The sequence below is a fragment of the Crotalus tigris genome, unplaced genomic scaffold, assembly GCF_016545835.1.
Source record: "Crotalus tigris isolate CLP2741 ecotype Arizona unplaced genomic scaffold, ASM1654583v1 scf7180000024339.11422700, whole genome shotgun sequence".
NCBI classification, from domain to species: Eukaryota; Metazoa; Chordata; class Lepidosauria; order Squamata; family Viperidae; genus Crotalus; species Crotalus tigris.
Genome location: NW_024100509.1, coordinates 5,671,073 through 5,683,235, shown reverse-complemented (window position 1 = coordinate 5,683,235; position 12,163 = coordinate 5,671,073). Strand labels below are relative to the sequence as shown.

At 40.6% G+C, this 12,163-nt stretch overlaps 1 protein-coding gene across 10 annotated transcripts in view; it reads left to right on the top strand.

Annotated features, from left to right (window-relative positions):
- Positions 1 to 10,835, top strand: part of LOC120300198 — a 28,810-nt gene extending 17,975 nt beyond the window's left edge. For 8 of the 10 annotated variants that reach the window (XM_039325884.1, XM_039325886.1, XM_039325883.1 and 5 more), the window contains one exon: positions 6,279 to 7,366. In XM_039325884.1, the coding sequence (XP_039181818.1) occupies positions 6,279 to 6,568 (290 nt within the window). In that variant the 3' untranslated portion in view covers positions 6,569 to 7,366. Of the gene's footprint in view, positions 1 to 6,278; positions 7,367 to 10,392 lie in introns of those variants that run through there. The other 2 variants (XM_039325888.1, XM_039325889.1) reach the window with 1 other exon arrangement.
- The last annotated feature ends 1,328 nt before the right edge of the window (positions 10,836 to 12,163 follow it).

Below are 12,163 nucleotides of genomic sequence, written 5' to 3'. Positions count from 1 at the left end.
TTCCTGTCACACTGGACTCACCTGGAAAAGATCCATCTTCTCTCTGCCGCAGTTCCTGCTGCCGCCTGGATCTGAGGCCAGGGGACACTTCCATGGCATTCCCATGGCCTGATCTGGGCTCCGGAGGCCTTTTCCAGGCCACTGCTGACCAGATCTGAGGCCAGGGGACACTTCTGTGCCCCTACTGCAGCCCAATCCGGGCTCTGGAGGTCTTTTCCAGGCTGCCGCCATCCAGATATAGGCATCCGGAGGGCTGCAGAAGCGTCCCCCCGTTCTCAGATCTGGGTAGCAGCAGCCTAGAAAAGGCCTCCAGAGCCCTGATCTGGCCTCTGGAGGCACGTGGAAGCATCCCCTGGCTTCAGTTCCATTCTCTGTTGCAGAGAACAGAGGCCTAAAGTACTGTGAGATCACGCGAGATCAGTAGCATGAGATCTCATCCCACTGATCTCGTGTGATCTTGTGTTACGTTAGGCCTCTATTCTCTGTGAACGCACCGAAGGCCTGGAGCAGCCAAGAAAGTGAAGGATCTTGATCTTCACAGCGTGAATATTGAAGGCCTGCTGCCTAGGGAGACCCAGGTGGGGGTGGGGAGAGAGGGAAAAACCGGGGTGAATTGCAGTGCCACTGTGGTTGCTTTTAAGGGTGAACGACTGCCGTGGTGCTATAATATTTGTAACTTCGGGACTTTCTCATAAGCACTAGAGGGCGCTCATCACATATCTTTGAATGAGCATTAGGTGAACGCTCATAACTCGGGGATTACCTATATCATCTGCAAATTTGATAAGTTCCTCTTCTATTCCCTCATCTAAGTTGTTTATGAAGATATTGAAGAGTCCTGGGTCTAAAACAGAACCTTGTGGTACCCCACTGCTTACTTCCCTCTATGTAGCTGTAGTATCATTAAGGACTACTCGTTGAGTACAGTTTGTCAGCCAGTTAGAAATCCATCTGATAGTGATGCTACCTATCTCACTTTTTCTAGCTTTCCAAGGAATAGGTTATGGTCTACTTTGTCGAATGCCTTGCTGATGCCTAAGCACACTATGTCCATAGCATTTCATTGATCTACTAATTTAGTCACTTTGTCAAAGAATGAAATAAGATTGGTTTGGCATGATCTGTTTTTAACAAACCCGTGCTGGCTTCTAATTATAACTTTATTTGTTTCTAAATATTTGCAGATCTGTTTTTTGATTATGTTTTCCAGTATCTTCCCAAGTATTGATGTTAGTTTCCCGAGTCTGTTTTTTTCCCCTTTTTTGAAGTTAGGAACCACATCAGCTCTTTTCCAACCCGCTGGTAGTTCCCCGGTGCTCCAGGATTTTTGAAAGACATGGTACAATGGTTCTGAGATGACATCTGCCAGCTCCTTCAGAACTCTGAGATGTAAATCATCAGGTCCCGGTGATTTATGTTCATCAAGATCAGACAGGTGTTCTCTTATTATTTTTTGTTTAACTTTTCTTTCTTGACTTTTTTCTTGTTATTTATATGTTGAAAGAAACTTTTTTTATTATCTTTTGTTACAAGTCTTTGTTCATTCTGAGCCCTTGCTTTCCTGACTTTTTCTTTGCAGATTCTGGCTATCTGCTGATATTCTGCCTTAGTTATGTGTCCCTCTTTTCATTTTTTGTACTTGTCCTTTTTATCTTTCAGTTTATCAAAGAGATCTTTGTGCAGCCATGTTGGTTTCTTCTTAGATTTCTTGTTTTTCTTTTTCACTGGTATTGTGCTGGATTGGGCTTTTATGATCATATTTTTCAGAGTTTCCCAAGCTCTCTCGAAGTTTGTTAAAATCAGCTCTTTTAAAATATAAGACTCTGGTATCATTATGTTTTATTGCTTGTGTTTGCATTATATTGAATTCCAGTCTGACATGGTCACTCTCACCCAAGGTTCCTGCAGTTTCAACTCCCTCTATCACTTCTCTGTTCGTGAGAATTAAGTCCAGTATAGCTGTCTCTCTATTTCCCTCCTCTACCTTTTAGACAACAAAGTTGTCACCTAGATTGGTCTATTCAATTTCTTTCTTGGTGCAGACTTGGTCTTTCAGTTGATGTCAGGGTAGTTGAAGTCCCCCATTACTATTGTAGTGTGTTTCCTACATATATTTGTTAATCGGTTAGCAAAAAGTACATCTATTTTTTCTGCTTGATTGTGTGGCCTGTAGTACACCTATGGCAATGTCATTCTTTTTTTCTTTTACATTGACCATAAGCATTCTAGGGTTTTTTTTGTCTTTGGTCTCATGCATTTCTGTAACAATATAGTGGTCTTTTACATATAGTGCAGCTCCACCTCCGCTTTCATGGGGTCTGTTTTTTTAACAGTTTGTATCCTTCTATCAGTATGTTCCAGTCATGGGTTTCATCCCACCAAGTTTCATTAATTTATATTATATCGTATCTACCTTCATGTATTAATAATTCAAGTTCACCCTGTTTGTTCCCCAAACTTTGAGCATTTGTATATAGGCATTTGAGATCTTTATTTCTGACTCTGGGTATGCTTCCCATGTCTCCTATTTGGTATTTGATTTTGTCTTCCTTCCCATCCCTCCTTGCCTCATTATTTGATTTATTTTCTAGGGGTTTTTGCTTGTAATTAGTCCTGGAGATCCTAAAGATTGGTCACCCTCCCCCTTAGTTTTAGTTTAAAGCCTCCTGATAAGTTGAGCCAGGCGTTTTTGAAAACGTTCTTCCCAGTTTTTGTGAGTGCAGCCGATCGCTTGCCATCATGGACGTAGTACAGACCATGGTCCAGGAATGCAAAGTTCTTTTGACGACACTAACCCTTTAGCTAGTGGTTCACTTCTAAAATCCTTTGTTTTCTTACCGGATGTTGACCTTTCATTGGCAGTACAGATGAAAAAACTACTTGTGCACCTAACTCCTTGACCTTCTTGCCTAGCTGTTCACAATCACTCGATATTGTTTTCAGGTCCATTTTCGTGTCATTTGTCTCTACATGTAGTAGTAGAAAAGGATAGTAATCTGTGGGTTTTATTATTTTGGTTAGGTTCTGAGGTGGACATGGTCTTTTCAGCATGAGTTTCTTCCCATATAGGATGGATCCTGGCCCCACCTGGCTCTTTCAGGAAGCTAGAAATAGAGTCAGTAGCTAGGGTGATTAATATTATTTTGAGGGAGCAAGTGATGCCATATTACATCACTTGCTATACATACAGCTATGTTAAATCTTTTAAATCTTAAATCTTTTAAAATAAGTCATTTTAAACAGGGCTGCTAGACAATTATCTACAATAGGAATCAAAAAATAACTTAAGTGTTACTGTTCTTTTCACCATAGTGCAATTTTTAGTTTGAGCTCTTACTTGTGATTGTTTGGGTTCACTCTTGTCTTCCTCCAGTTTTACTCTAGCAGTGGTGGCGAACCTATGGAATGGGTGCCAGAGGTGGCACTCAGAGCCCTCTCTGTGGGCACATGTGCCGTGCCCCGTAGATGGCCAGGGAATGGCCTCTGCCACCCTGGCCCCGCCCACCCAGTCTGCCATGACCACGGTGGCCATGCCCACCCGGCACCCGGTGATAAATAAGTGGGTTTTGGTTGCAGTTTGGGCACTGGATCTCTAAGAGGTTCGCCATTACTATAGGCATCTTTTGCTGTATTTCATTTCTTGGAATTCTTCAGAAAACCAGGGAGTGCCTGAGGTTGACTTACAGCTAGAGGCCACATAGGACCAATCTGATCTGTGCTCTCATCATTTGTACCAATGAAGGAGAATATTTGTAGCTCAGGGTTGAAATGATGGTTCTTTGGTGCTCTCTGAGTTTGGTTGTTTTTTTTGCAGATGTTTCATTACCCAAAACTAGGTAACATCATCAGTGCTACTCCTAGCATTAGTACTGATGATGTTACCTAGTTTGGGTAATGAAACGAAAACAACCAAGCTCAGAGAGTACCAAGGATCCCTGAACTCATCAGTGGGCCAGTTTTTGGCAACAAGTAGAGCTGCAGCCCAACCATCCATTAAAGCTTCTACTTCCTCTGGAACCCCAAGCTGTTTTGAGCAGATTGGATTAATAGGTCCTTTCTCCCTCTGGGAATAGGTGGCACCGGTAAGTTGAAAGGCATCAGCCAATGATTTGGCCATGGTAGTGGGCTGACAGTAACGTCCTCCATATCCAGATCATGTCCCAGCTGTCCCAAGATAAACAAAAAAAACAAAAAAACAACCCAAATCTTTGGTATATGTCAGACTCTGAATTATTTGGATTAATTTCATGATCACCACAGTGCACAAGAACTGAGCTGCCTCAATTCCGTGTCACCCAATGTTGAAACCTGTATGCATTTGGTTGTTAAGCATGGATTAAATTCTAAACACATACAAAGACAAAGCAAGGCAAAAAACAAATAATTTCCTTTCCATACATTGCAGTCAATTTAGTGATACTGTATTCTGATAGAATTAAGCTATAAGCATGATATAAAAAAATCTGTCTTCAAAGATAATGTAGTAGTGTAGTATTTAATCAAAGATATAAGTACAGATTAGGTGAGACCTGGCTCAAAAACAGTAACTGTGAGAGGGATCTTGGAGTCCTAGTGGACAATCACTTGACCATGAGCCAGCAATGTGCAGCAGCAGCCAAAAAAGCTAATACAATTCTGGGTTGTACAAACAGGCACAGAATCAAGATCACACGAAATATTAATTCCGCTTTATAAAACCCTAATGAGACCACACCTGGAATACTGCAACCAATTTTGGTCACCATACTACAAAAAAGATGTTGAGACCTTGGAAAAGGTTCAGAGAAGAACTTAGAGGCCTGGAGACTAAAACATATGAAGAATGGCTGTAGGACTTGGGTTAGGCTTGTCTAAAGAAAAGAAGGAATAGAGGTGACATGATAGCAGTACTCCAGTATTTGTGGGGCTGCCACAAAGAAGAGGGGGTCAAATTATTCTCCAAAGCACCAGAAGACAGGACAAGAAACAATAGTTAGAAACTGATCAAAGAGAGAAGCAACCTGGAATTAAGGAGAAAATTCCTAACAGTGAGGACAATTAACCAGTGGAACACCTTGCCTTCAGAAATCGTGGGTGCTCCATCACAGGAGGTTTTTAAGAAGAGACTGGACAGTCACTTGTCTGAGATAGTGTAGATTCTCCTGCTTGAGTGGGGGGGTTGGAGTAGAAGACCTCCAAGTTCCCTTCCAGCTCTATTCTATTCTTAATGGAGGAGTTTAGTATTTAATGGAGTAGTTTAATATTAAGGTTAACCTAAATAATTCTAATATTATTTAGAGCAAGTGCTTTTGAACTTACATGAGTACAACAGTTCTGCCACTGAATAAAGCAATTACAACTTTTCCTGCTTTACCAATTGGAGTGTGTGTTCTTAAGAGAAAAGTTGTGAATTAGAATTTCCATTTATATCATTCTAGAAATACAAGATATTACTAAAATAATCTGGTGTCCCTTTGTAATATTCTCTTCTCCCAGTGCAGCTGCAAAATTAAGTGGGCACACTGGAGAAGGATAGTTTTATCATTGTAGAAATGGATGGGTAAAAGGAATCTGTTGGAGAAAGAATGGGTGGGGGCAAGATCTGAAAAAGTATTGGCAGATTTAGTCATATGAGTGAAATCTGAAGAGATGGCGGACTCTTCTTTGCTGAAGTCTTAGAACTGCTGTAATGAGTATTTTTTTTATTTATATTGTGTATATATACTGTACCAAGTGGCAAAGTGGTTTAGATTATCTCTTCTGCTCCCTATATTTTGTAGTGTCCATAAAAGGTCATTATAGCAAATCAGAATTAAACTAACAAACCAAGGCAACCTGAAACCAGAATTTCAGATCATGAACTAAAAATAAACTAATGGCTAGGAGGGGTAAACTGTAGCTCATCTACTCAAAGCTATGATTTAGCGGTAACCTTTAGCATACAATACAACAGAGATACCATCTTACAATTAGCAAGTAAAAAGGGAGTTAAGTTAGGTTTGCTTAGTCAAAATAAGTCATAAACATGAGACATAGTTGTTAAAGAAATGAGCTTGGTATTCTCTTCAAATAATGGAAGCTGACTGAATTTATTGCAAATTACATGTTTTTTCTTTATATGTGTGTGTGTGTGTGTATTCCAATGCATTTCTCTCAAATGCTTGTTTAACATTTTTAGATCTTAATATAAATCTTTTGCTGCTATCTTAAGAGTTGTGTATCTGAATATTCTAGTGACTTACAGCTTTATTTAACTTTAAATTCTAATTCTGAGCATTTTGAATCCTTCTGCACCCCAGGTATTCTAGAATGGCCATTTTGGACTAAACTAGTAGTTGTAGCTATTGGTTTCACCGGTGGAATTCTTTTCATGTATGTTCAATGCAAAGTTTATGTACAGCTGTGGAAAAGACTTAAAGCTTATAATCGTGTGATATATGTACAGAACTACCCAGATAAAAGCAAAAAGAGCAGATTAGAAAAACCAGATACCGAATATTCAAGTATCCTTAGAAGCCATCATACAGAGACTACCAGCTCAAATTGCACAGAAACTGAAAATGTGAATGTTAACATTCTTCATATTTGACATGTTTTTTTTTGAAGATTTGGATCGGCATTATTTACTATTTTCAGATATTTAATCTCAGTTAAAACTGAGTTGGTAGAAATATTCTTCTTTACCAGAACATCAAATTGGAAGATAAATTGAAGAAAGTCTGCTTGAATGATATATAAATGAAATTGAACATTATTTTCTCCATTTTTAATTAATTTCAGTTTTGGAGTCTTTTTTTCATCAATCGCTCTTAAATATGTTTTGGTTATGTTAAGAATTAAAGTGTCTTTACTATATGAAACTACTAAATGAGACACAAAGGCAGAAAAAACATACATGTTTTTACATAAACATACTATTATATATACCTCTCTAGTGTACAAGATCCTGTTTACAATTCTTCATGTTGTAAATAGTATGTAGTTCTAGTATTGCTCTAAAGAATTTGCTCAATTGTATCTGAACTGTATTACACTCAGGGTAGGGGATATCAAAGCATGAAGCACTTTTAATTGTTTTATATAACAAATTTGAAACAATCTCAGTTCAGTGTATTCCTTTGAATTACTGAAACCACATTAATTTGCAGGCCTGACCATTTGCCTTAAAACAAGGTTTGTAGTAAAATGTTCCTCAAATGTTTTTAAAGTCTAATAATAAATATTTTCTTGACATTTTGTTTGTTTGCCCTTTTCAAAAAATACTGCATATGTTGATTGCACAAACACAAAATAATGACATTATAAATAGATTAAATATCAGTATCCTCTGTGATACTAGAATAAGCCAATTGATCTGATTTTAATAAAAAAGAATTTTAGTGCTGCATTTTCCTAGGATATTTTATATACGTATACATATATATTCCCATCTTGAAGAAAGGAAAAAAAAAACAGACCCAGGGAACTACAGACCAATCAGTCTAACATTAATACCTGGGAAGATCGTGAAAAGATAATCAAAAAACAGATCTGTGAACAACTAGAAGCAAACAAAGTTATAACGAGTAGCCAGCACGGGTTTGCTGAAAACAGATCATACCAAACCAATCTTATTTCATTCTTTGATAAAGTGACTAAATTAGTAGACCAGCGAAGCGCTGTGGACATAGTATACTTAGATTTCAGTAAGGCATTTGACAAAGTAGACCACAACCTGTTGCTTAGTAAGCTAGAAAAAGGTGGGATAGGCAACATCACCACCATATGGATCTATAGCTGACTGACTCAGCGAGTAGTCCTCAATGGTACTACATCCACATGGAGAGAAGTAAGCAATGGGGTACCAGAAGGCTCCGTCTTAGGCCCAGTACTCTTTAATATCTTTATAAATAACTTAGATGAGGGAATAAAAGGGGATCTCATCAAATCTACAGATGACACTAAACTGGCAGGAATACCCAACACCCCAGAAGACAAGCTCAGGATCCAAAAAGATCTTGACAAACTCAAACAATAGGCTCTATCCAACAAAATGAATTTTAATGTGGAGAAAAGCAAAGTTTTACTAGAAGAACAGCTGCAGGACTTGGGTTTGGCTAGTCCAGTGATGGCGAGCCTTTTAAGACTGAGTGCCCAAACTGCAACCCCAAACCCACTTATTTATCACTGGGTGCCAGGCGGGACATGGCCTACTGGATGGGTGTGGCTGTGGTCATGGCAGACTGGGTGGGTGTGGCCAAAGTGGGTGTGGTCACCTCGATGTTGCTCATGGGGAGGGATGCCTGTGGGGGCCGGGCAGGGTTGGGGGAGATCCAGGGGGTCTCTGGCAGGTGGGATGGTGGACAGGAGGATCGTGCTGCGAGGCAAGGCAAGGTGGGGTGCCATTGCCGTGGGGCAAGGCGAGGCAGAGGCCGGGGCAGCTGCTGCCTGACATCATTGCCCCCCCCCACAGAGGCCAGTGAGTGCATGGGAGCCGACGGTGTCCGTCAGCAGCCACAGCCTGCCAGCTCGACTGGCTCACTCTGGGGCTCCGCAGCCCACTGCCAGCAGTTCAGAGAAGCCACTTCTGAGCTGGACAGCTGGCCGACAGTTGACGTAATGCAGTAGGTCATGCCTGCAAAAAGGAGAGCATGTGGGGCCAGGAGGAACAGGACAGGGGGGAGGGAAACCAGCCGTGCCAGGATGCATCTGCCCACGTGGGACCTCAGGCAGCTGGTTGAAGAGGGACGGTTGCCATCTCCAGGGCATGGCATGCATGCCCACAAACAGACTCTGAGTGCCACCTCTGGCACACGTGCCATAGGTTCGCCACCACTGGGCTAGTCTAAAGAAAAGAAATACGGGTGACATGATAGCAGTATTCCAGTATTTGAGGGGCTGCCACAAAGAAGAGGGGGTCAAATTATTCTCCAAAGTACCAGAGGGCAGGACAAGAAATAATGATTGAAAACTGACCAAAGAGAGAAGCAACCTGGAATTAAGGAAAAACTTCCTAACAGTGAGGATAATTAATCAGCTTGCCTTCAGAAATCATGGGTGCTCCATCACTCTTTAAGAAGAGACTAGACCAGGGCTTTTCAACCAGAGATACATGTACCACCAGTATTACATTGGCACCTGGCAGGTGGTATGCGACCCTGTCCAGCCTAGCCAAGTGTAGTGGGGGAGGGAACAAGCTACAGTGGCACAGTGCAGGACTTGCAGTGAGAGAGTCCTCAGGAGCTGCAGGGCTGCTGGGGCAAGACAAAGGCCCCAGGATTGGCAATTCTGGCACACCCTGAAAAGAAAGGACGAGGGGGGTGGAGACAGGAGAGGCTTTAAAAGGAAGCAGATTTGGCTGGAGAGGGAGAGAGAGAAAAGACTCCAGAGAAAAGGCTTTTGTCAGAGAAGTAGTGAGGAGAAGGGGGGGGGAAGCTTTCTGGGAGAAATGTGTGAGAGAGATGGAGGAAAGACTTTCTGGGAGATATGTGTGAGAGTCAGAAAAGGCTTTCTAGGAGAAGTGGGTGAGAGAGACAGGAAAGGCTTTCTGGGAGAATGTGTGTATGAGAGAGAGACCAAAGGGCTTTTGCGAGCAAAGGGTGAAAGAAAAAAGGAAAAAAGTGAGGGGAGAAGGGAAAAAGAAAAGGCATTGACTTCCATCTTTCTCTGTTGCAGTAGCAGGAAGCATTAACATTGAACTTCAACTTTTTACTTTTTCATAATATTATAAAGTAGCCATTTCTATAACAACAAATGAATCTAATCAGTAAAACCCAAAATCCCTCCCCCTTTTTTTAGTCATCAAGTTTTTGACACCTTGCTAATCACTGGTGGTACTTGAATATTGTCACGTAGTAAAGGTGGTACAATTTCTGAAAAGGTTGAAAAGCCCTGGACTAGATAGTCACTTACCTGAAATGAGCAGGGGGCTGGACTAGAAGATCTCCAAGGTCCCTTCCAGCTCTATTCTATCTTCAAGTCAGCGTTGACTCCTGGTGATTGCCTTGGCAACCTTTTTGGAAGTGGTTGCTCTTGCCTCATTCCTCAGGTTGAAAGATTGTGTCCAGCCCAAAGTCATCAACTGGTTTTGGGGCCTGAAGCAGGACTAAAATTCAAAGTCTTTATCACTACCTGGCCACTTTCTAGCATTACTACTCTCTGTAATGGCAGAGAGGGCCAGGTTTTCACCAAAGCACCAGATGGAAGGATGAGAATCAATGATTGGAAACTGATCAAAGAGAGAAGCAATCTGGAACTAAGGAGAAACTTCCTGACAGTGAGGACAATCAAGCAGTGGAACAGCTTACCCCCAGAAATCGTGGGCGCTCCATCACTGGAGATAGTTAAATGTGCTTTAACTTCTTGGAATGCTCAAAGTATTAATCATAAGAAATTGAAGTGTTTGATGGCTTTATTTCTTTCTTGAATTTCTAGGTCATCCAAGTCCAAAACTATTTTGAGCAGCTTCACAAGTTACAAGAAACAACATTAAATAAAAAACAACCATCATCTGAGGGACAATGTAATCACCAACAATATCATTCTCAACTCAGAAGGTCTATCCAACACACCAAGACCTGGGGGGGGGGGGTTGGCAGGGGAACCTTTTAAGGTTGCTTGAAGGCAGACAATGTGGGAACCATATGAATCATTAATTAGCTAAGTAAATTAATTGACTGCTGTCTAATGTGGATAGTTAACTTCTTTAAAATAGCTCATGAGTATCTTCTGCAAGATAAGTTCCAGATACATTCTGTTCCACATTTGGTTTGATTGGACCAATTTAACTTATCCACAGTCCCTATGGAAATTCAAATTAGCAGCTACAACTTAAACCTGTTTGGATTGCAATCTGAATAAAAGAGAAGAACATCCAATAGCCTTCTGTCTTTCACTTATAATGAACAGGATGAACTTTCCATATCTTCTTCTGCTGAAAATATAGGTGGTAGAAAGATTTACAAGGAGCATATACAAGCGGATAATCTGATATTGCAACATACCAGAAAGGTACGCTAACTGATGATAGAAAAGGCAGCACTGCAATTTGTACTTAGTTTCAGTCTTTTAGTTGATAGGATCTATGTTAGTAGTTAATACCTTGATTTATGACTAAAATTGGAATGGTAACTAAGCAATGCAATTAAATGAGTCACACTTGCTTTACAACCTTTCCCCTACAATCATTAAGTAAATCAAGTGTTTACATACCATTTACCCAGCACCTGAATTTTTTTTCATGTGATCATGGGACACTTCAATGATCTTAAATACAAGGACCAGGTCATAAATCACTTTTTTCAGCACTGCCATAACTTTGGGCGTTAACTGATCATAAGCTGAGGACTACATGCAATGTATACTAACATTAATGAGTGACTTATCTGCTTGTTTAGTCAGTAACACCATCAAAGTAAACAACTCATGTGATGCAGAGGGCACCAGTCATAACTAGACATAACGATTGGAACCTAATTCCATCAAGAAAAGGGTAACAGTCAACTCTAGGGTGCATGGTTAGCTTAACCTCATACCTAGCCATAATTCTAGATGGATTCAAATAAAAACTAAGTTAAGTGAATAATTAACGAAACACTAGGATGTGCTGTGTTTAGGAAACCATTTCTATTTTGTACATTGGTGGTGCAGTAGTTAGAATGCAGTGTTGCAGGCTAATTCTGCTGACTGCCAAGGGTTCGATCCTCACCAGTTTAAAGTTGACTCATCCTTCCATCCTTCCGAGGTTGGTAAAATGAGGACCAAGATTGTTGAGGGAAATATACTGACTCTGTAAACCACTTAGAGTTATAAAAGCACTGTGAAGTGGTGTATACTGTAAGTGCTATTGCTATTGTGAAATAATAGTGTAAAGAAGCTTTTAATTTTTGTGGTCTTGAAATCAGCTCTCTGAATGCAGGAAAAGCATTTTAAGCCACACTGCCCCTTTTCTAAATGCTTTTATTTCTATGCATTTAAAATCTTTCCCTCAAATGTGGGAGAAAAGGACTTTTAAACCTTCCTTTATTTGGGATTCCTGGTTCCCATAAAGCTTTCTTATCAGAGGAATCACTAACAGTAAGACTATAACAGAGTTGAAAGGGACTTTGGAGGTTTTCTAGTCCAACCTCCTGTTCAAGCAGGAGACCCTATACCATTGCAGACAAATGCCACACAAAGTGCACTAATCAAACGGGGTAAGAAAATA